We start from the raw sequence: 24061 nt of genomic DNA on the forward strand, positions 1-24061 counted from the left end.
CACCAGGTGCTCTGGCTCCTGAGGTGATGGAGGACCCATTGCCTGCAGGTGCTCCACTCTCAGCCCCGTCAGAGGAAGTGGAGGTTGCCTCTGGGTCCGGTCACTCTCCAGCCTCTCCTGAGCTGCAGAGGCTCAGGGCAGAGAGGCAGAGGGAACTAAGTTCCCGCAGGAGGAGTGCTCGCCTCCAGGCCAGGAGAGGCGAGTCACCAGAGGATCGGGGCCGCCCTATGCCTCGGGGCAGATGAAAGCCGGCCAGCCCCAGTCCCAAGTTGCAGGAGCAACATTGTTGGTTGCTAGTTCCTGCCTGAACCCTGTCCTGCTTTCCTGCCTGAGCTCCTGACCTGCCCTGGCTGCCTGCTTGCAAGCCTGTTCCTGACTTCACCCGACTCCCTGCCCTGCACCCAGCTTCAGCTACTACGGACTGCCTCCACATTGCACCTTTGACCATGGACCGGACTTGGACCTCGCCTCTCAGGTAACCCACGGGACCAGCACGTTAATTTATTGTTATTATCGGGCGGATGTTGTATTGTAGACACTCCTGAGCTTTGGGCTGTATTTCGGTAGGTGTCCTCTTACACTCCCTCCCCCCGACTTCCTCTTCCAGATCCAGGCACCCCCCCCCCCAAAGAAACAGTCAGAAACACTGGCAATTCTCTGACTAAAATCTTTTATTAGAACAACACACAGGACCCCTTTTGGGCCTGGGAGGGCGGCTGTCTGCAGCTAAGGATTGCAATAAGTTGCCAACGACATGTTACGAACTCACTAGGAATCTATTCTAAGCATCAGGAACATCATCAAGAAGCAAGATCGATGCTGATGGGGAGAAAAGGCCACAGGTGGCCCAGCCACCCAAGCCCAGGAGGAGACCGGCGTCACCCTGCAACCTGTCTCCTCTGCAGCCGAGTAAAACGAAGAGTGAGACTGCGAGGTTAGCACCCATTCAATAAATTATGTTTAACGTAATGCTGGCACAACATCACCATAACAGAGAAAAATCAGTTCTAAGGGGAAGGAAATCCTAGAAGGGAACAATTACTTATTTACAGACATCTCCTTTGTTGTTTTGCTTTGGGGTTTTTTGTGTGTGTTTTTTGCTGTTAACATTTATTACATTGGATTGTTTTCTTCCCACCATTCCTGATTTATCTCCACTCCTGGTTAAATGAATCAAAGCAGATAATTAAATAACTTACAATGAGAAACAATGGTAGAAGAAAGAAAACAATATCTCAACCCTCCGCAGACAACTATCTCTAGAGAGCGCCACCAATCTGAAAGCAAAGGGAAAGGTCAGACCAGCATGCTGTCCGTGCTACAGAGAGAATATTATGGCACCAACCACATGGGATGAACTTGAGGCATCATGGGGTATGTACATGACATTTGCCAAATTTAGCAGCCGGTCCCAAGATGGGAACAGATTCCGATGGAAGGGTTAAGGTTTTCTAAAGTTGCCTCCTCCAAAATGGAATGTGGATGGTTGGTATGACCATAGATATCAGCATCCCTATCGTTTATGCCCCCCCCCCACTCTCCTGGAGACCCCAGATGCCACAAAACTGCCAGGCTCCAAGACAGAGTGCTGTCCCATTGAAGGATTGGGCTTCCACAAAATCCAGGGTTGCACCATTGAAATACAAGGGCTTCTTCTCTTGTTGGAACAACATCTCTGATGCTCTGGAGCTGTCCCAGGTCCTGACTTGCCACCTGCTGACAGCTACCAGCCTCCTACCAACCTCCTGACCACATTGCCTGCTCTCAGGCATTATCCAGACTAGTTTCCTTATAAGGCATTGCTCAGCAAATGCTCAGCAAACCCTTCTGCCCCCGGTGTAAACTGATACATGGAAACGCATGCAAACATGCAACTGCCGAGGCCTTATCTGTGCTCGCATTTTACTGGGTCACATGCACTGCGCCCAACTCAAATTGCAGTTAGAGGCAGCTGCTAGGTGGGTCTTTCGGGAGCAGAGGTGGCTGAGTATTTCATTGCAACGTGGTTCCTTCCAGTTCGGCAGAAACGTAATGACAGAGAGCCAGCCTGGGTTGAAACTGCGACACAGTTAATCAAACAATGCAAAGAGCAGATAATAATATTATGGTGATACAGAAGAAGTGCGTTTGGATGGGTGGGGGTAATGCTGGTTGATCTGGTTTCAAACCAGGAAGATGGCAACCGTGAGAGGTAGCCATGGCAATGAGAATATTTAATTTCCTGAGATTGTGAAAGGAAGGCATTCTTGCTCTCTTCTTTCTTCCCCTCTCCATGTCTGTCGTTGACCACAAAGGAATGCTAGATCTGCCTCGTAGTTGTTGGTTTTTTTTAAGGCAAAGTCATCACTGTAGCTAATTTTGAAATGCTGCTATGGAAAAGGGTTAGGCATCCTGACACACACATGGACATGAGGTGAGATGGATGCTATGCACCGGGATGTAGTCAGAGAAAACGGAAACATGCCGCATCAAGCTTCTTTGCAGAATCAAAAAGGACCCCGCAAGCAGCCCCCCCCCCACCGAGCAAAAAAGCAGCTGCCCATTTAGAGCGGGCTATCCAAAATTGACAGCTCCGTGTTGACATGGTCAGGGAATCTCACATTGTTAATACAGCCTCAGACTAGCCAAAGAGCTGGTTTCATTAGTTACCTACGTGGTATGGAAGCCACCCATGGGTGCTTGCCTCTGATATCTGTAGCAAGCAATCAGTAAGTCCAAGACTACAAAGCCCAGCATCAAGCACAAGGAAAGAGGGGTGCTATTCAAGGGAGGTCCAGCGGCAGATACCTGCCTCTGCCATGTTTCAGACCATGCATGAGTTTATTCTTAATTAATACCTGCACCTCTGGCCTCCCGATGGTCTGCACACTTATATGCAATCCTGTTTGCTTGCTCAAAAGGAAGCCATGCAAGTCCCACTGTGCTCAACAGGATTTACTTCAAGTTAAGTGCGTTTAGGACTGCAGACTTGTCCCCGAGCAACCCTGCGCATGCTTACTCAGAAGGAAATTGCATTAAGCTGTGTTTACCCCATGCTAGCATGCATGGGGTTGCAGGCACAGTGACTGATGTCACAAACAATTAAGTGGGCCTGCGCACCGGGTCAGGATGTCAAAGGCACAAGCCTCTTTGCCTTGGAAATATAGCAAGATAGAGGAAGGAAGATGACTGTTTGACTGGTGCTGATAATGTAGCATTATTACGGCATGAAAATTAAACACAACGGATTGACTGGTTTACAGGGGAAACTTGAATATATCTAAGAGCCAGCCTTTGAGCCTTGCTGTGAATATGGTTCTCTCCCAGTCTGAAATCTCTCCCCCCAACATGACCAGTCTGAAGTCACAGCTCTGCAAACTGACTTAGCACACAAAACAATCATGTAAGAAGCCGTTTCCAGTCAAAGCTGCGATAAACACCGCAGCATGAAGAGTGTCCCACAGGGCCGGCCCTAACATGAGGCGGCTGCCTCAGGCAGCAAATATTGAAGGGCGTCCAGCGGAGGGAGCTCTGTGTATGTGCGTGTTATGCAACCTGTCCTGCGCCCTTGGGGTTCAGTGGAGGATGTTGAAACAAGATTCAACGGTCTGTTGAGGTTTTGTACTTTGAATAGGACTGGGAGGATGTGACCTCTCACATTTTGCTTCAGTCCGAAACAGCCAGAGGATATCAGGATAGCAAAGGCCGATGTAAACAAATGAGAAACAGAAATGCATTATGGGAGCTGCCGTCTCTAGCGTGCAAAGGGCCCTTGTTGCACACTAGAGCAAATTGTGGGTGCCTCCTTCTACTTCAGGCGTTCAGAGACAGATTGGTGACCCCCCCCCCTCCGTTTACAGAGGTACAGGACAAATGTCTGGATAAACAGCCAATTAACTTGAGCCAGAAGATTGTCACGTTCTGCTAAATACAACCATCCATCCCAATCAGAAAAGAAATGGGATATTGGATATATTTGCTGAATGCTGGCAGGGGGGCATTTCTGGGTGGCATTTTGGGGGGAGCATTCAGAAATCGGAATGTTGGCATTTGAGTTTTGAAACTCACTGAAAATGGAAATGTTCTGCTCCTACAAAGTGATAATTTACTCAGAACTCAAATACGAAGTTCTGCCAATAGAATTCCAAATTTGAAAATGGTGCTAATTTCATCTGCAGATTGAAGCATTGAGGAATCCTCCGTAGAGTGATCTAAATCATACATCTCACCCTCACAGGGCTGTTAGACCTGTGTCTGAGCTACACCACTTCAGATGTGGGTACTGGGAGCAGCTCCCATCACATCTGGGCTGGAGAACCAGGCCTCAGTTGCTAGGCCCCAAAGGATGCCCTGCTAAAATACCATCCTTCATAACCAACATTATTATTTTCCAGTGTTGATTTGTTTATACCGGTGTTCTGTGCTTTGTGGTGAACTGCCTTGAGCATCCTCTGGAGCAAAAAAAAAGGGGGTGCCTGATCTTTGAAAAACGAAAAGCTAAACACTGCAATCGGGGGGGGGGGGGGGAGAATCATGTGACCTCCCCCCCCAACTCTTTGCTTTGACTGTAAAAAAATTAAGATAAATCCCATCTCCCAAGGCTTGATTCATCATTCTGCATGGCTTTTGTATGTCGATTAAGTGGTGATCCCAAGCTGATGTCTATGAGAAGGTATCATTCAGCAAGAAAGGCCACGAGGACAGAGGAGGCAAAAGTCAACTGGACTCTGCAAACCCTTCAAGGACCAGCCAATTCTTGCCCGCCCAGGGGCTTGGGGTGGGGTGGGGGGTCTGCCTGATGTTATATGCACAACTCTCCATCCATAGCAAGTGAAGCTCAGTTTTCCTTCTGGCTGGAGAATCCGCAAGTTGGTTCAGCCGCCGCGCCCTCGGGAATCTGATCCACATTTAGGGGAAAGGGGAAATCGCAAACTGAAAGAATAACTGAACCCAAAAGCTGATTCGAGAGAGTCGCATCTCAGGCTCTCTCTGGGAATGCTGTCGTCAGCCGGAAGAGCAAAATTAGCAAAGCAAACACACACTCGTGCACACACACAGAGAGAGAGAGAGCGTACAGGTGGGGCTGGAAAGGCGGAGAGGGGTGGCCCTGGCGGGTGCCCAAAGTCTGCTTGGTCCTTTCTCTTCTCTAGATTCCACCCCGCTTTTTGTCTGTTGGTTTGTTTAAAAAATTTGGTTTCCGCTGGCCTGGAGTTACCAGACGACCAGATATTCTCCTCCTTTCTCCCATGAGGTCAATTCCTGAAGAAAACGAACGCAGGTCTCTCGGTATGTCCTGAGAAAAAGCCGCCGGGCGCCCCCTGACTCCTTACTGCATGGAGCCTCGTGCGTTGTAGAAGTCCGGGACTGGGAGACCGGTGTGCAGCGTCACCTGCAAGCAAAGAGAACGTGGTACAAATACCCTCCAACATTTATCCAATGAAAATACAGTGGAGCCTCGGGTTGCGGACGTAATCCGTGACAGAGGCACGGCCGCAACCCGCAGTGTTCGTAACCTGCAGTGCTGCGTCTGCGCACGTGCGCGACACGATTTGGCGCTTCTGCACATATGCGAAGCGCGATTTAGTGCTTCTGCACATGTGCAAGCGGCAAAACCCGGAAGCAACCCTTTCTGGTACTTCCGGGTTTCCCGCGGTCCGCAACCTGAATATGCGTAACCCAAAGCGTCTATAACCCAAGGTACCACTGTAGGAACATCTCATTCCACAATGATAACTTTACTATTTATAGCCCACACATCTGACTGGGTTGCCCCAGACACTTTGGGTCTGGGCAGCTTCCAACATATATAAAAACACAATGAAACATTAAACATTAAAAGAAAACTTCCCTATACAGGATTGCCTTCAGATGGCTCAGGGGTTGGATAACTCCATACTCCCCAAAGAAAATAGGGACATTCCAGGATCAAATCAGAAACCGGGACGGCGTGTCTAAATCAGGGACTTCCCTGGAAAATAGGGACACTTGGAGGTTCTGGGTACAGGGTACAACAAGAGGTGGCAGGGCCGGCCCTACGATGTGGCAAAGTGAGGCAGCAGCCTCAGGCGGCAGATGCTGAATTGCGGGGATTGTGAGTGCTATGTTGATGGGCTGCATTCAGCTGCAGTAGAAGACACTTCCCTTTCCCAGTACTGGAGTAAGATTCAACCACCAGTCCAGTGGGCTTCTGCCCGTGCCTTGGGGAAGGGCACCATCTTGTTCCTTGCCGCAGGCAGCAAAATGTCTTGAGCGGGCCCTGAGGAGTGGGGGTGGCATTTTTAATCCCATCACAGCTGGCAGGATTTGATCTTCCCATGCTCACAGAACCATCTCTCTCTCTCTCTGTGTATGTGTGTGTGTGATGGCCTGGGACTGGGGCTCGGACTCGGAACCAGAGGAGTCTTAGTCCGCACCGGATCCTTTGCCTCAGGCACCATCTGAACCAAGTCTGGGGCCTGATCCTGAAGAGTCCCAGTGTTTTAAATTTGTTGTTAGCCCCCCTGAGCCCAGTTTTTGAACCGGGAAGGGTGGGGTATAAATAAAAATTTAATTTATTATTATTATTATTTATTATTATTCCCAGGAAGTCACTAGGACTTGAGGGGGAATTATGGCAGGACCATGACTGTATATTTACACATTAAATGAATCCCCCACTGTCTTTACACCATAGGCATCAACTCCTAGGGGCCCAGCTCTTTGGGCCCTCCCAATATTTGGGGGGGGGGCTGCCCTTCCCAATGATCAGGGGGTAGAAGAGGCCAAATGCCAATTGATGCCTTTGCTTTAGTCATTGTTGTGCATATTCCCTAATTCCACACAAGAGCAGACAACGAGGGCTTGGGGAGAACACTACTCAACCCCACTGCCCCGCCCCACTGCCATGTTTATGAGTAGCAAAATTGGAGTGTTTGGGCAATTCAGAACAGGACATTTTTTTGGGGGGGGGGCGGCTGTTTGAACCTGCCACCTGCTGCCCAGCCCACCCCCTGCCCAGAATGCCCTGCTTGAGGGCACTAGCTTTGAGTACCAAACTGATTCTGAATATTTAACCCAGCAACCTGAAAATCACAGCTTGCTTGCTTTTCGTCAAAGCAAGTTTCTAGTCCTTGGCGTTCCTCCGCCTGTTTTGGATTCCAACTCCCGTCATCGCCAGCCAACATAACTCTGGGTTTCCCGTTCTGATTCCTGTTCTTCCCACTCTCTGCCTGCCCCTCTCCAGCAACTGACGGGAGCGCCTCATCCCAAGATCCAAGAAACCTCCCGGTCTCTCCTCCCAGAGGCCCAGACTCCTTCCCACTCCTCCTTACTTGCACATTTCTGTTCAGACTGACAGCCGGGAAGAAGACACCTTCCAGGTTCTCAAAGGCCACCGGCCCCTGCTGGTCCTCATTGATGGAGAAGGTCAAGGTCCTCCTGGTTAGGTCAAGCAAGATCCCGACCGTAGCCCCTTTGGTGATGCCCCCTTCAGTCCTGCCGAGAAAGAAAGCGCTCCTCATTAGTTCAGGGGGGTGGGCTAGATGACATTTTGGGTCCCTTCCAAGCGTACAAGTCTATGGTTAACCTCTCTCTCTGTTTAGGGGTACAGTGGTACCTCTGGTTGCAAACGGAATCCATTCTGGAGGCCCGTTCGCAACATGAGCAGAACGCAACCTGCGTCTGCGCACACGCAGGTCGCTATTCACCGCTTCTGTGCATGTGCGTGATGTCATTTTTGAGCCTCTGCGCATGCACGAGCGGCGAAACCCAGAAGTAACCCTTTCCGGAACTTCCGGGTCGCCGCGGGACGCAACCTGAAAAGACGTAACGTGAACCGAACGTAACAAGAGATATGACTGTACTCTCATTTTCACTCAATAAAATCACCAGTTTATAGTTCATATCAGGAAAAATAAATACAGTAAATGGACAAAAGTACAAAGATTCACAAAATGTTTAGGGGTATGCGTACCCCTGTGTCGCCCCAGAAAAAAACACTCTGTGTGTGTGTGTGTGTGTGTGTGTGTGTGTGTAAATTTTTAATTAAATTTTCTGTTTTGCCATTTAAAATACCCATTTTACATCCTTAAGCTATCAGTGACTTCCCTTCTTCTCTTTCCACAGTTCATTTTACAGATCATAAATCCCTGCACATTTTACAAAAAACTATACCATTCAGTATTGCATTATTGCATTCATCAAAACTTGTTTATACTGTTGAATTTATCATAATGCTGCCAGTGTTTTCAGCTGTACACAATTATTTCCCATATACAGTGGTACCTTGATTTAAGAACCGTCTGGTTTAAGAACGATTCAGTTTAAAAATTCTGCAAAACCGGAAATAGTGTCTTGGTTTGAGAACTTTACCTTGGTTTAAGAACGGAAGCAGAATGGTGGAAGGGCACTGGTGGTGGCAGGCCTCATTAGGGAAAGCGCACCTTGGTTTAAGAACAGTTTCGGTTTAAGAACGGACTTCCGGAACGGATTAAGTTTGTAAACCAAGGTACCACTGTATTCAATAAACATCTCCCAATCTTCTTTAAACATATGTTCTTCTTGTTCTCTTATTCTATATGTTAAGTCTGTGAGTTGTGCATATTCTGTCAACTTAAGTTGCCATTCTTGTTTAATTGGGACCTTGCTCGTTTTCCATTTTGGGGCTAACAAAACACGGGCTGCAGCAGTAACATACATAAATAACCTTTTTTGACACCTGGCGATTTCAGTCTGAATTATCACCAACAGAAAGGACTTATTGTAACCCTCTTCTAAAACTATCCAAGTTGGGGGCCATCACACTACATCTTGTGGCAGAGAGTTCCATAGTCTAACTGCGTGCTTCCAACGTTCAGAGGATGGGGAGAAGAGACAGAGGGAACCAGAGATGCTCTGGGGCCACGTACCTGTTGGTGTGTGAATTGTTATGCATGAACCAGCTCCGGTTGTTGTCCACGTACATGGCCCAGGCCTTGTCATCTTTCCCCAGCATGACGTCCTTGAGAACATCCATGCGGGCCACACCAAAGGCCGGGTCCGGGTGGTTGTCGTAGCGGTCGATGGACAGCTCCCAGTAGTGGAGCCCCTTGGAGAAGCCCGTTTTGCCCAACACCACCCGGTCGTCGTAGCTGTTGCAGGTGACGGTCAGGTTGTCGTTGGAGAAGATGACATCCGAGTGGGCCGTATTTGGGTCAAACGAAAACCAGGCCACTGCAATGGACACAAGGGAAGAAAGGTTACCTGTGTGAATGGGATGGCAGTCCCTGGGCTGGGGGGGGGGGCACAAAATGCATTCCATGCAGGCATGCAGGAGGAAGAGAGTTGCAGGTTGCTCAAAGGCCACGATTCCACATGCTTTCTGGGACAGAAATGCCTAAGGCATTTTGCCGCCTGAAGCAGGGGGCAAGAAGTTGCCACCACCCAGTCCCATTCCACGTACAAAAGCTCTGCAGACCATTGCATCTTATTTCAGCATCCTCCACTGCACCCCGAGGGCTCTCTCTGTTAGTTTCTGTTTGCCACTGTGCAGCTGCTTAGAGTCACAAGACTCTGTTTACATTCCAGAGACATTCCAGGCTGTTGGAAGTCTCACGGGAGACGGGAGATGGATGTGACGTTACTGGTTTCCTGTTCCTTTGTTTGTTTCAGTTGCTCTCTGCCTCTCACAGAGAGAGGATGTGGTTTTCTGTCTGCATAGTAAGAAATAAAGCATAGCGATGTAGCCATAAATCTCATCACTTCCGCATGCTGTTTTGATTCTCTGCATAATGGGGAATGTGCCTGGAGCCTTATCAAAGGCTCAGGTCGTTAATCACGTCAGAGGCAATTCGGGAGGAGCTCGGCCGATCACAGGTTCCGACACTCTCCACTCAATGCTCATCAGTATTTGCCACCCGAGGCACTTGCCTTACTCTGCCTCATGGTAGGGCCAGCCCTGTTCTAGGGACAAATCCAAAGGGAGGCACCCAAATTCCTCTCTATGAATCCCTCCCTATGTAAATTATGCAAGCTGCATACAGTAACTCCCCACAGCAGGTAGGGAGATAAATGGTTTAGTTTTTGTTGGAAGGTGACTTGCAGCAGAATGGAAACGATGCTGCGTGCGACAAAAAGAGGCAAGAACAGAAAATTGGTGGAGCGTGGGCTCATGGGGAAGAGCCAGGGGCTGACACCCTCCCCTGCACCTGCCGCCTGAAGGCCGGTGTCTCACTCTGTCTAATGTCAGGGCTGCCCTGGGCCTGCAGACTTGGCTCCCTGATTGCCCTTGCCTTTGCCTGCTTGCTTTGTTTAGGCTTTTCACTGCAATTGCACATTGTCCGAATGCAGAGGACAGGAGAGGATGTTGTTGGGTTGCTGAGTTTTGCTGCACCAACTGGGAACCCACAGAGCTTTGGGGTAGCAATCTGGGCAGGTGCCAACTGGACTTGGTTACCGGAATTCCTACGGGCAAGACGTCGCCTTGAGGACAACACACGTGCCGCAAAGTTTTCAAAACACACTCACAAACACACACAAACTGTTGCAGCCAGTCAGTAGGTTCCATTGGCCCCATGCATCCAAACGGGCTCCTACCTGCTACCAGTTTTTTAATATCAACTGTTGTCGTTCCGAGCGAAAGGCATGGAGGGGAACAAATGAGAAGCGGCGTCGGCATTGACAGAGGACAAAAGCGCCAACCCAAGCTTCATTGTAGCTTGGTCTCCTGGCTGCATACTTTAGTTTGCCCCTCCCGGCCAAAGCTGGCACATCAATTTGGCATTAGCAGAAACCTCGCACAGTTATACATAACGTGTACCGGAGACCACACAGCTTTTGCAGACAGGGAAGGGCTCAAGGAAAGGCTACCAAATTATGCAAGAGGCTGGTTTCCTTTAGCTCCTCCTGCCTCCCCACAACTCGGCTAAGAAACCAAGTAGAATCCCTCACCCAATTAAAGAAAAACCAGGTCTAAATTTCACTTCTTCAAAGGGTTGACTCCAAGCTAGGTTTATTGGACTGCTTCCATAGTGCCATAACTCAATCCATCCCTTATGAGTTTCAGAGGCTCCGACGGACACCTTGAGCCAGGTGTGATGTGATGCTGAGAGTGAGTTCGCTCAGACCAGGGAGATCTGGGTTCAAATCTCTGCTTAACTATGCTATGTCCAGGCAGGGGGCAGACTGGGGTAGTCACATGCTCTAAGACAGCCTTCCTCCAAAGGCGCCCCTAGAGGCATTCTAGCAGGCTCTGCGAATTCATTTACCGTATTTTTCGCTCCATAGGACACACTTTTTCCCTCTTAAAAACTAAGGGGAAAAGTCTGTGCAGCCTATGGAGCGAATGCAGGGGGGAGGCAGGCAGGTAAAGCCCCCAAGAGCCACACACAAGCTTCCTGCGACTCTTGCGGGCTTTTCCCCAGGAGGGAGAAGGGACTGACGCAGCCAGTCAGTCCCTTCTCCCTCCTCGTAAAAAAGCCCGCAGGAGCCGCACGCTCCTTAAAGGGTGCATGGCTCCTGTGGGCTTTTGCGGGAGGTGGGGGAATTGCCATAGCCGGGAGAGGCTGTGCAAGGCTAAAGAAGCCAAGGCAGCGAGCGCGATCCATCCGGCTCACTGCCATGGCTTCCTCTTTAGCCTTGCACAGCCTCTCCAGCCGGGGGGTCCCTATGGCTGTCTTGGCTTCTTTGCTCTTTGGGGCTGGGGGGGAATAGTATTTTTTTTCTTGATTTCCCCCTCTAAAAACTAGGTGTGTCTTGTGGTCCTGTGCGTCCTATAGAGCGAAAAATACGGTATATTATTATGAGTTGGTGGCTTTGCCCTCTAGCTAAAAACAGCTGTTTCTCATTTCAGCATAGCTTCCTGGGCTGCCTACCCTCTTCCCCCACCCCTCAAAGGTGTTACAAACAAGGTAAGGGGGGACAGACTGGACCAAACATAGTGTTAGTTTAAACATCAGGTGTATAGCTGGGGGTCTCTCCTTGTCACGTACGAATGGGGGGAGTCGAGGGTTAAAAACAAGTGACCGAAACAAATGCCACCGAAATGTGGAAGGAAGTATATACTTGCCCAATTGGGAGAAAGGTCCTGACTGAGCCTCAAAACCTATAAAGAGACACACTGCATTTCATACGTCGACACGGAGAAAGGGCAACCGGACTCGGGCAGCAGAAGCCACGCAGCTGGGGCACCAGCAGGCCGCAGCCGCCTGAACGGATTTGCCAGATTCACTTGCAAAGCCAGAGGCCCACCATCAGAACCAGAGACATGTGCATTTCATGGAGTTTCCCCAACCTGCGTCTCTCCAGGCCAATTGGACTCCCAATTCCCATCAGCCCCGATCATCCTGGCAGGGGCTGATGGGAGTTGGAGTCAAAGCTCCCGGAGATGCCCATTCTAGAACCCAGACCTGGCACCCATGAAGTGGATTGACAGCAGAGGATTCAAGGCAAGCAACAAGTGGCACTTCGGCCATGCACAGCACATAGCCAGTGGAACTCTCTGCCACTGGCTTTTAGTCAACCCAGTGGAGAGGTCTATCCATCAGGCAAGGCCTCTTTCCCCCTGCCTTGCTCCACCCTTTAGTTTCTGCTTCTCAATTTGTATTGTATTATTTTATGCACTGTGGCTTGCCGTTGTTTTAGAAATTATTTATTGTAACTGTTGAGTGGATTTCTGTTTAACTTTTATATGTTGATATTATTATTTTGTACTATTCTAATAATTGTTGAATGTTACTTTTTGATCTAGGTTGCTTATTTTAAAGCTTTGTTTTATTATCACATTTTTGTATTGCATCAGATTGTTATAAGTTGTACATTTTTTGTTTTTTCAGCTTGTAAACCACCTTGAGTATTGTAAGATAGAAAGACAGTATACAAATAATAATAATAATAATAATAATAATAATAATATCATCAACCATTAGCTATGCAACTAGAGCAGGCTTCCTCAACCTCAGCCCTCCAGATGTTTTTGGCCTACAACTCCCATGATCCCTAGCTAGCAGGACCAGTGGTCAGGGATCATGGGAATTGTAGTCTCAAAACATTAAATACAATATTAAATACAATTTGATATATTGAGCATTCTAGTTTCAATGTCCGCTCCCCCTTCCTTCCTTCCTATCTGTCCTACCTTTTCTTCCTATCCTATCTGGGTGGCCAGGAATTCTTTTAGCTGTGATTCCTGCATTGGAGGGGTTGGAGTAGATGACCCTCGGGGTCCCCTCAAACTCTACAATTCTATGATGGTGATGATAAAAATAATAAATTACTTAAATTCTGCCTTTCCTCCCGAAGGAGGAGACCAGGACAGCAAACAAGTCAATAGTGGAAGTCAATTAAAACTTTTAAAAACAGTTTTAAAACCTTGTAAAAACAGTAAAAGAAACACCCTCATTTCTCCTTGTCCATCACTTTTCTTTTTTGTGTGTGTGTGTTGGCAAAGACTAGAAAAACCACAGGACCAGTATTAATGGATGAAAAAATAAAACTAAGGAATACCTAATTGAGTTTGCATAAATCGGAGAATGAATTGGTGGGGGTGGAATTTGAGCATCAACGGAAGAAATGCACGTAACTCTGATCCTGTGGAATTTAGCAAAAGCCTTTTAAATGAATCTGGACTCATACCAACTTAGGGGATTGTGACCTTCACATTTTTGGGCAATTTCCCATTGTGCAACGTCTCCTAAGAGAAGCAAAAGGTGTCCGTTTTAGGGAAGAGCTCCACCAACCGAATTTCACACACTGTGTGAATTTCTGTGAATTTCCTCTTTTCCCACTCTTAAGCTCTCCACATTTCCACACCAGTTCGTGAATTTTTTAAAAAGACGTTCTCACGAAAATTCGCCAGCATATCACACACTTGTTTTGTACGCAACGTTGTTTGACTTGCGCATTTTTGCAAAGCAATTCCTCCCGACAGAATGCATTTTTATCTGTTATCTCCACAAATATATCAATATATATACCAATTTCCCCTTAAATATATCAATTTCCCCTTAAGAGACTCGTTTTTCTACAAACTACTTGGCCGGGAAACTGCACTGCAAAGTTCGGAGAACGGCGAATCTCAAACGATGGCAACGTTTCGGTTTGCTTATTGTTTCAGAAAGCAGAAATTATGCAGGTTTGCTTTTTGAAAGCGAACTGAATCCAGTTTATTCCCCCCCCCACCTCCACCCCACAAATCTGCCCCCCGCCCAGCTTGAGACCGATTCACTCCAAAGATACAGACTCCAAGAACGTACAAGGAAGCAGGCAGAACCACCAACTCTTCGTGCACAGGACACAAGATCAGAAACGTTCGGGGATGGATTATGTCGAAAGCCAGTCGCACAGAAGCAGTGAGATGGGGTAACCCATAAAAGGACGATGGGGAAAATATAATAAAACCGGGGTTGTGCGTCCAGCCCCTTGGTGTAGCCCAGCAACTAAAAGACTGTGCCATTCCTCATTCCAAAGTATGGGGTGGACGGAAAGAAAGAAATCTATGTCAGGGCTATTCTCCTTTTGCTTACGCCGGTGTCAGGCAGATGCCAATGGACGTTACATCAGCGTAAGCTTGCAGCAACGGGAGAATCCTAAAAAAAAATAATGCAACCCAAACTGAAAAGGTTGGTTCTTGCAAAGGTGGGAGGGGAAGGGTGGGCTGCGGAGAGAAGGGCCGCCTGAGGCCTTGGCACCGGAATTCCAGAATATCCCGCAGGAAAATGCATGTGAAGAGCTGCTGTTATAGCCCAAGGCTCAGGACAGCTTTCTAGAACCTTCCTTCTCGGTTGCTCTCTTGCTGAAGGCATCACAGTGGAAATCAGCTTGCCACTTACTCGGCTGCTTCGATCTGCGGAAACTGGCACTGCTGCAGATGCCATGTAAGAGCCGTTCTGCGCTTGCAAGAACTTGGTCTTTTCCTGTGGCCTACACTTCGGAACTCCCTGCCTATTGAGATCGGCCACCTCCGCTGTACTCTTTCTGGGGCCTGCTGAAAGCCTTTCTGTTCAGACAAGCCTGCCCAGATGTTTAGATAGCTGGTGCAAGCCTTAAGCTGCTTTTAGCTTATCGTTATTTTAAACCTTTCGAATGTCTTAAATCATTTTTCTTTGTGTTATGTACTGAGTCGAATAGGATTCAGAATGCAGCAGCCTGATTGGTCCTAGAACAATAGGTTTCAGAATGCAGCAGTCTGACTGGTCCACAGGAGCCACCCAATCCAGCTCCAGGTGGAAGTAAATCCGCGACCTGATTGGCCTACAGGAGAATCCCGGAATTAGCCAATCACGTGGGGCCCATTGTGTAAATAATGTATATAAAGCAGACATTTTGGAGGAACTTCCATTCCTCGCTACTATGAGCTGAATAAAGAGCATGAAATCCACTCTCGACTCCGAGTATATTTCACTTTGTGACCATTTTAATGTTTGTTTTCTTTTCTGTAAACCGCTTTGAAGTGTGTGTTTGTGTGTGTTTTGTTTTTTACAATCCAGCGGTGTATACATTTTAGGAAACAAATAATAAATGAATGTGTGGGGTGTGGCCACAGATTCAATGTTATCGACAGTGGGCACCCATCTCCCACCCAGGAATTATATGCCTTCAGGAAGCCAAATGCAGCTTGGATGTTTTCCTACATGGCGGCAGCCAACATTTTGCCTTCCAGATGTTGTTGGACAACAGCTCCTCTGGCTGCTGGCCACTGGCCAAGCCGGCTGGAGGTGATGGGCGCTGCAACCCAACATCTGGAGAGACCACATTGGGTCTCCTGTCCTGCACCAAAACCTCTGCACTGGGGGAAGTTTAGCCTGTTAGGGAGACGTTTCCTGGCACAGTCTTCTTGCTGACATGTTCTGCCACAGTTAGTCGGTGTGGTGTGTATTCCAGATATTGCTGGACTACAACTCCCATCATCCCTGATCATTGGCACATCTGTGATCTAACCTGCTTCTTCTGTTACAGCACCAATTGGGTGCTCAACAGTCGTGTTGGACTACAACTCCCATCAGCCTGAGGCAGCATGGCCATATGCTCCTGAGGGTGCTGGCTGGTTGTTCATGGGAGTTGTAGTCCAAAATATTTGCAGAGCACCAGGTTGGCAAAGGTTGTGTTATACCCTCAAGTTGCATTTTAAAAATCCCCAATCTGGTAGTGAAATCCAGTAATTGCTGCCTGCCCTGGGCTCCTTTGGGAGGAACAGCAGGATAGAAATTTAATCAATAGAATACTGTAAGTAAATGGTTTTTTAAAAAAATTCCTCCTAAATGCTATTTGAACTTTGCTCATTTGTGACCTTTTTCCCCTTCCCAAAGACAATGCTGCTGACTGCAGGGCCACGTAAAGGTGACAGGATGTCAGCAACGATATCCTTGCTGGCTGGTGCTGTTCAAACAAAGTCTACAAACTTGTAACATAGAAACAAACACGTCACACATCATGTCTACATCCTCAGAGTTTCCTGCACAGTGGAACGCGGGCCACTGACAACATAGAACAGCAAGTCCCGTCTCACACGGATGCCATGGGCGGGGGAAGAAGGGGAGGAGGGCCCCCCAAAAAAACTTAAAAAGAAAAGCTAAAAAAAAAGCAAACAGCAACAAAACAAGAGCCGAACCCCCAAAACAAAAACGGGGGAACGTCCAGAAGCACAGCGCAAGAGGCAACGCCAGGCACACTCGGCTCACCCACCGGCCGAATTCAGAGATTGTAAAGAAGAGTGCAAGCTCATTTGGTGGGACGAGGATCTGAGCTCAAAGTAGGATCTCCCCGGAAAGCTGTTTTGCAGGTTAAGGGTGGAAGAGAAGGGGCTGGATCTACGCAGCTGCAGCCTTTCCAAAGGCACTGGGAAAGTCAGGGCCTGCTCCTCTGGTTCGGAGTCTAGATGCAAGATCAAGGCAAACTCAAGGTCAGAGCTCCCCAAAGAGGCGATTCGAACATGGCATCCAAGCCCTTCCTTACCTGTGCAAGTGCAAAGAGGGGGGAGTCTCCCAAGGGGAGCGTGGCTCCAGGGGCAGAACGTCAGCTCCCAGCAGTGGCGGGGCATATGCCCACAGTACCCAGGGCGGGTGCGCCCACCGAGGGGGGTGGGGCGTGCTCCCGAGGGAGGGCACGGAGGGTGCCCTCCCAGGCACGGGATAGCCGCTCGGGTGCACGGTGCGCTCAACATTCGGTGCACCGCTCACCTGCAATTCCTAAGCCTCCTGCTGTCCCCCTTTTCCCCGACGGCTCGGGGTAGGCTTGGGAGTCACGGGCGGGCGGTGCGGCAAATGTCGCCCCCCTCAGTGAAGATGCCCAGGGTGGACTGCCCCCACCGCACCCTCCTCCCTCCGCCACTGGCTCCCAGTTATGGCTTTACCAAATTTTTTGGTGGAGGGCTCACAGGGAGAGGAGAGGAAGGGGAAGCCCCACCCCACCAACGGCATTCTGCTAGCTCATAATAATAATAATAATAATTTTTATTTATACCCCGCCCTCCCCAGCCAAGGCCGGGCTCAGGGCGGCTAACAAGCAATAATAAAAACAAATTGAATGAATACAACTTAAAAAACAAGATTAAAATACAGCATTAAAATACTGAAACATTAAAATATTAAAATGCAGCCTCATCACAGGAGGAGAAAGGAAAAAGAAAGAGGGGGAGGGAATCAAACTGGCTCCAAGCCAAAGGCCAGGCGGAACAACTCTGTCTTACAGGCCCTGTGGAAAGAAATCAGATCCTGCAGGGCCCTGGTCTCATGAGGCAGAGCGTTCCACCAGGCCAGAGCCAGTGTTGAAAAGGCCCTGCCTCTGGTTGAGGCTAGTCTGACTTCCTTAGGGACCTCTAGGGTGTTGCTATTTATGGACTTTAAGGTCCTCTGTGGGGCATAGCGGGAGAGGCGGTCCCGTAGGTACGAGGATCCTAGGCCGTGAAGGGCTTAAAAGGTCAAAACCAGCACCTTAAATCTGACCCTGTACTCGACCGGGAGCCAGTGCAGCTGGAAAAGCACTGGATGAATATGCTCCCTTGGCAGAGACCCCGTGAGGAGCCTCGCTGCAGCATTCTGCACCCGCTGGAGTTTCTGGGACAGCTTCAAGGGCAGCCCCGCGTAGAGCGAATTACAGTAGTCAAGCCTGGAGGTGACCGTCGCATAGATCACTGTGGCCAGGTCAGGGCGGGAAAGGTAAGGGACCAACAACGTCGGATGCAACCTTATATACAAAACTCTGCATACAGATCTACAAAGCTGGGTGCAAATCTATAGATATACACTTGTGTGTGCGTGCATGCATGTGTGCGCACGCACACACACACTCCTCAGCCGAAATCCTTGAGCAAGCAAACCTTGTCTTTTGGCAAGTAAGAGCCATGGAACAGTAAGAAGAGACAGTGGCTGTGGGCTCTCGTTCCCTGGTGCATTTTAAGCAGAGGTTGGGTGGCTTCAGGATGCTTCAGGTGAGATTCCTGCCTTGCAAGGGATTGGACTAGGGTTGTAGGGTTGGGAGGAGGGAGGGAATTCCCAAGGCAATTGCTTCGGGCACATTTTTGGGGAGGGAGCGCTGCTCATGCCACCTTCCTTGAGCTAGCCCTTTGCAAGGCTGGAATATGATCAGATCCCAGCCTTGCAAAGCGGCTCAGGGAGGGTGCCTTGAGAAATAATAATAATAATAAAGTTTTATTTATACCCCACCCTTCCCGGTTCAGAAAACCGGGCTCAGGGTGGCTAACAACAGATTTAAAACACTTAATTGATGCAACAAAAAACAGCATAAAATACAGTATAAAATGTGGATAACAATAAATTCAGAATTCAAAAATCAATTTAGGGGGGAAATCCATCCAACAAACATTAGATGATCACCAGGGCTAGCTGGCTAAATTAGTCCTGTTTGGGCCAGCGAGGAGACCAGGGGAGAATTAGCTGTGGGATCCCAGAGCGGGTAATCTTCATAAAAAGGGGAGGGGGAGGGAAGGAAGGGAAATAAAATTGAAAGCCAGGCAGAATAGCTCTGTCTTACAGGCCCTGCAGAAGGAGGTTAAATCCTGCAGGGCCCTGGTCTCATGGGACAGAGGATTCCACCAGGTCGGAGCCATCACTGAGAAGGCCCTGGCCCTGGTGGAGGATAGTCTGATTTCCTTAGGCCCTGGGACCTCTAAACTATGGTTATTCATGGACCTTAAGGTCCTCTGCCGGGCAGACCAGGAGAGGCGGTCCCGTAGATACAAGGAAGATGCCGCGCACCTTCCGATCCCAGCCCCAGCCTCGAGCCCCTTTGCAAAGCATTGCAAGGCCCTGTGCTCCTTTTGGAGGCTGGGGTCATTCCAGCCTCGCAAAGCAGCTTGGGCTGGGGTCACTCCAGTGGCTGCAGTGGCTGGCACTGGGCTGGTGCAAGCAGCCTACGTTCGCCCTCCAGACCCCCAGTACGTGCCCTCCCCCCCCCCGCGCCATGGGTACACGCTCCACTGCTGGGTTGGACTAGGGGTCCTTTCCAACTCCACCGTTCTTTCATTCCATCTTGCCGAAGTCTCACAAGAGCTCATGGAGAGCAGGAGATCTTGTGAGATTTCGGCATGATTCTCTGTCAGAAGATGGCACTGCTGCCAGTGCTTTGTGGGCTGTGGCACACAATGCAGGGAGAGAGGCACAGCGCCAGTGGCGAGGCGAACAGCGCAGGGAGGGGGTGGCTCATGCCTCTTCCATCTCAAGTGGGAAAACGGGGTGCGCCTACCCCACCCCGATTAGGGGCTGAAGGGAGAAGTAGGAAAACGGAGGCCAAGGGGGAGTTTGAAGGCTGTGCGTGTCAGAAGAGGGGGAGGCGGAGGAAAGCTTTACGGGAGCTGTTTCCCACTCAAGAGAGAGAGATAAAAGAAATAGACTCTGGGTCTCAAGGAGTCGCCTCTGTGCTTCAACAAAACACCTGTAGGTGCACCTGCAGACTCATACAAGGTGAAAAAGAAGTCAGGATTAAAAAACTGTGAACGATCTCACTGCCTGGGAGTGGGCTGCCTGAGCCAAGAAGCAGCCCCTCCCCAGAGAGAGGATGTCATCCGCTCTAGGGCTGGTGCCCAGCAGCTCTTCCCCATCTTCTGACGTTACTGAATCACACTGACTGATGGATTTGTGGTTGCCCGTTTGCTTTATTCATAGGACACTGCGTTAGAGATATTAGAGCGCTGGCTGCTGCGTTTGTTGCTTTTCAGCGCTGCTGTGATTGTCGCAAGCCGCTTTGAGCTCCACGTTCATTGTTGGAAAAGCAGGATGCAACTATTAAATAGAAAACATGGCCAACTGCGCGACACGTTTTTGGAACGGAAGGGGCAGGGAGGACAGAAATTGCTTTTGACGCCTTTTTCCCAGGTGACATTTCTCTCCTTTTTTGAGGGAAGGGGGGGGGGTCTCCAGTTTAGCAACCCAAACCAGGAAGGGCATCTCCTGCAAGAATTCCTAAGATGAGCCTAGGCAAGGAAGGACCCCCCTGGCCCTTCTTCAGTGGAAAATGCCTCACCCCTGATCCCGGCAGCCATGACTTACCCTCGGAGGTCTGCAGGACCAGCATCTTGCTGTAGGGGCTGACCCCGGTCTTGTTGAAGGCCTTGACCCGAGCACTGTAGGTGCTGTTAAAGTGGAGTCCATCCACAGTGCACATCGTCTCTTTCCCGACATACACCTCCTAAGGACACAAAGACACAAAGCTGATGTATGTGTGGGAATGTTCAGGGAGGCATATATTGTTTATTGATATCCTTTCTAACTCGTGCTAGCAGGTTCCTTTGCTTAGCAGAGTTTACATTCCCCTCCTCAGGCACAGCAGATAGCTGGTTGCAGGCTCGTGTGAGTCTCTCACTGTTATACAATTCAGTCTGTCTCAGAATGAATTGTATAGTTCCTGGTAAATTCCCTTGAATCCCTCTTAAAAGAATGAAGACACGACAATCTTATTTAAAGCCAATAAAAGAGGTTTACTCACATCAGTTCACAGTTGGATTCCTGAAGGCAGACTTAGTTACAAAATATGTACATGTGGATCTTCCCCATATGGGGGAATCATCCCAGTGCTTATGCTAGATAAGAATCTGGCATAACAGTCCTAGCTAAAAAGCTGGTCAAACAAATAAGGAAGTCAGAGAGAGAGAGAGTGCTGCGTGATTTGTGCTTTTTGTTACCTGGACAGGTAAGATCACGCCCACATCTAGTCACATGCAAGGAAGGATGCTCCAGGCCAGGAGGAAACAGGAAGTTTCGACTGGCTGACCAATATCCCCTTGCATGTCCACTCTAGGAAAACAAGGAATGTTGCATTTGACTGCTCCCACAGGGAACGGGCCCTTTCTGAGAAGCTTTGCAATGCAGCAGAGATCTGGTGTGCACAGTGGGAGGCAAGATCATAGGCCAGCCTTTGCCAACCTGACCCCCTCTAGATGTTTCGTACCACTACTCCAAAAGTCCACGGTGGTCAGGGCCGGTCGGAGTTGTAGTCCAAAATATCAGTAGGCATCAGGTTGGCAAAGGAAGACTGGCTCAAATCTCAGTTGAGTCAACGACAATCGCTGAATGTCCAAAAAATTAGGATTGCGGGAAGCTGCCTTGTGCTCATTGCTGTCTACACTGACTGGCAACAGCTCTCCAGGGATTCAGGAAGGGAGCCTTTCCCAGCCCAACTTGGAGATGCGGGGGACTGAAGCAGGGTGCTTCTGCATGCAGAGCAGGTGCTCTGCCACTGAGCAATGATCCTACCTTCAATATATTGGGTAATACAGGAATCTGCCTTATGCAGCCAGGCCACTGGACCATCTAGGCCAATATTGCCCACACTGACTGGCAGCACCTCTCCAGGGTTTCAGCCAGGGGCATCTCAGGGGCATCAGAAATTGAACCTTGGACCTTCTACAAGCAAAGCAGATGTCCAACCATGCAGCTGAGGCTGCTCCCCAGCGAATATATTACATATATTTGTTTTTTTGATTGCTGCTCTTAAGAAAAATTGATTGTTGAGTAACTGTCCCTGAAACTCACAGCTCCCCAGAGAAACGAGGAGGCTAGGAAGCAATTGCCTTTTATTTTCAAGATGTTGGAGGCAGCTATTTTAAGCCACCCCACCCCCCAAAAAGGCATCTGTGCTGGCTTAGGTTTCCACCCACCCAAGTCTCACATCAGAAATCTATTCTCGATTGCCTACGCACACAAAGCGTTCGTGGTTTCAACCCCTGCATTTCAGGGACTCGGACTAGACCCTTGGGGTCCCTTCCACCTCTACAGTTCTGTGATTCTAGGGTCCCAAAGCCACTTCCACCCTTCAGAGGAGGTGGGGTTGTGGGCTTCATGGCCCCACCATGCGCATGGTGGGTGGAGGCCAGCCCCCGCATGATTGGGGGGATTCCTGGCTGTGTCACCCCCTGGCAGGCCAATTGGCTGGTTCAGGGGGGATTGCCTGCCCTATAAAGGCAGGATGCGGCCGGGGATCTCCCTCTTTGTCGCTCCTCAGCTGTTCCTGCTTTTCCCACCCTCCCGCCCTATAAGGTTTCCGTTCCTTGACCTTGCTATGGACCTCAGTTGGTCGTCATTGAGGGGCCTGGTAGGAATTTTCCCACTTGGCAAATTGGCACCAGCCACTTGGTTTTCGCCTACCTCGTAGCAAATCGTCACAACTTTCTGGGTATTGGGGGTTGGGCATTGGTATAGTTCTGTAATTGGAAGAGGGGAGGAAGCGCCATCACCTGCCCCCCATATTGAAGGGTAGTCCGGTAAAGGATTCCGGGGGGCGTGGCCCTGTCCGAAGCCTGGGGAGGTGAGGGCCTAAGGCACGCCCCCTATTGGTGACCCCGGGGGAGTTCCTAGTTGATGTGCATCAGCAGGACTCCCCTTACTGGTGGTTAACCCTTCCTGGACTTCCAGCGGACTGGCTGGAGTTGGATATAGTCAGTTAGGACCAATGCCTAAGCCAATACTGCTCATCACCTGTAACCAATAAAGTTGTGGCCTTTTTTAGCCCATTAACCTTAATAATTGTGTTGGTTTCTGCTTTCCTTCACTGTGCAGCGAAAGGGCTTGTCACGAGACAGGTGTTTACATTCCACAGTCTGTACTGTTGGAGTTTCTCACGGGAAAGGGAGGCTGGATGTGACGTACACTGGTTTCCTGTGTTTCACTTTGTGATTCTCTCCGAGCTGTCGAGGAGAGAGGATGCATTTTCTGCTCCGGCAGAGGCAAGATGTCTTTCTGTAATATACCAGCTTTGAACTGTAAATAAAGCAATATAGAGTATGCAGCACGTACTCCTCATCCTTCCGCTGGGCACGAGACTCTGCTTTAAATCAACACATGGTTATGGGCTCCAGAAGTCGAATCGGAGTGCCGGCAAAGGATCGGAATGCAGAGGGACAGATCGGAACGGAATCTGCTCTGCGCGTAAAAGTGATTGATGAGGTATGTGCTACTGCTCCGGGCAGCCTGCCAGCTTCTAGTTAATGGCTTTATGGCTGGACTTTGAACTTTCAAAGCCGTTTTGCCGGGAATAGGCAAAAGGCTCCCAGGCACAAGTTACTATGCTGGGGAAATCGAAAGTAACTTTTAAGTGCGCTTTTGGAATAAGGCAGCTGCAGCAGTGACGCAGCAAGATTTAAAGCAGCATATATGACGCTGAAGGCTAATGCCAGAGTCATGATGGCCCTTCAGGATGCTTGTGGGATTCCTAAGCTCAACAAGAAAAATTACGCGGACTGGGTTCTGTATGCAGAGGCAATTCTGCGGAAAGAGGGTTTGTTTGAGGTGATTACAGAAACCCCCCCAGCTCCAGTTACAGATGCATGGGAAGCTAAGGATTCCAAAGCAAGGGGAACTCTTACATTGATAGTATCCCCAGAAGAGCTCTGTCTATTGCGTGATAAGACCTCAGCCAGAGAAATTTGGGACGCTTTGAGAGAAGCTCACTTAAGGACAGAAGCTGGGTCCACTATGTTTTACTTTAACAAGCTGCATAATATGGCTCTTGCTGAAGGTGGAGATGTGCGTTTACATCTGATGGAGATGCAAAATCTGAGACATGAGCTGCAACAGAGAGGACTCAACTTTCCAGAGGCTGTGTATTCTTTCATGATACTACAATCTTTGGGTTCAGGTTGGGAGTCTGTTGCAACCCAGATTGCTGTGCAACCAACTGC

The 24061-nt window shown here is 49.3% G+C and overlaps 1 protein-coding gene across 6 annotated transcripts in view; it reads right to left on the reverse strand.

Moving 5' to 3' along the window:
* Positions 1–653: 653 nt before the first annotated feature.
* The window catches only part of TRIM9 (tripartite motif containing 9), an 85303-nt gene continuing 61895 nt past the window's right edge, over positions 654–24061 (reverse strand). For 2 of the 6 annotated variants that reach the window (XM_081021746.1, XM_081021745.1), the window contains exons 7-13: positions 20436–20574; positions 16615–16803; positions 12002–12037; positions 10531–10554; positions 8865–9168; positions 7290–7452; positions 654–5368 (exon numbers count right to left, since the gene is read on the reverse strand). In XM_081021746.1, the coding sequence (XP_080877872.1) occupies positions 5306–5368; positions 7290–7452; positions 8865–9168; positions 10531–10554; positions 12002–12037; positions 16615–16803; positions 20436–20574 (918 nt within the window). In that variant the 3' untranslated portion in view covers positions 654–5305. The remainder of the gene's footprint in view (positions 5369–7289; positions 7453–8864; positions 9169–10530; positions 10555–12001; positions 12038–16614; positions 16804–20435; positions 20575–24061) is intronic. The other 4 variants (XM_081021750.1, XM_081021749.1, XM_081021747.1 and 1 more) reach the window with 3 other exon arrangements.

The sequence above is a fragment of the Podarcis pityusensis genome (assembly GCF_964106645.2).
Source record: "Podarcis pityusensis genome assembly, chromosome: 1".
NCBI classification, from domain to species: domain Eukaryota; kingdom Metazoa; phylum Chordata; class Lepidosauria; order Squamata; family Lacertidae; genus Podarcis; species Podarcis pityusensis.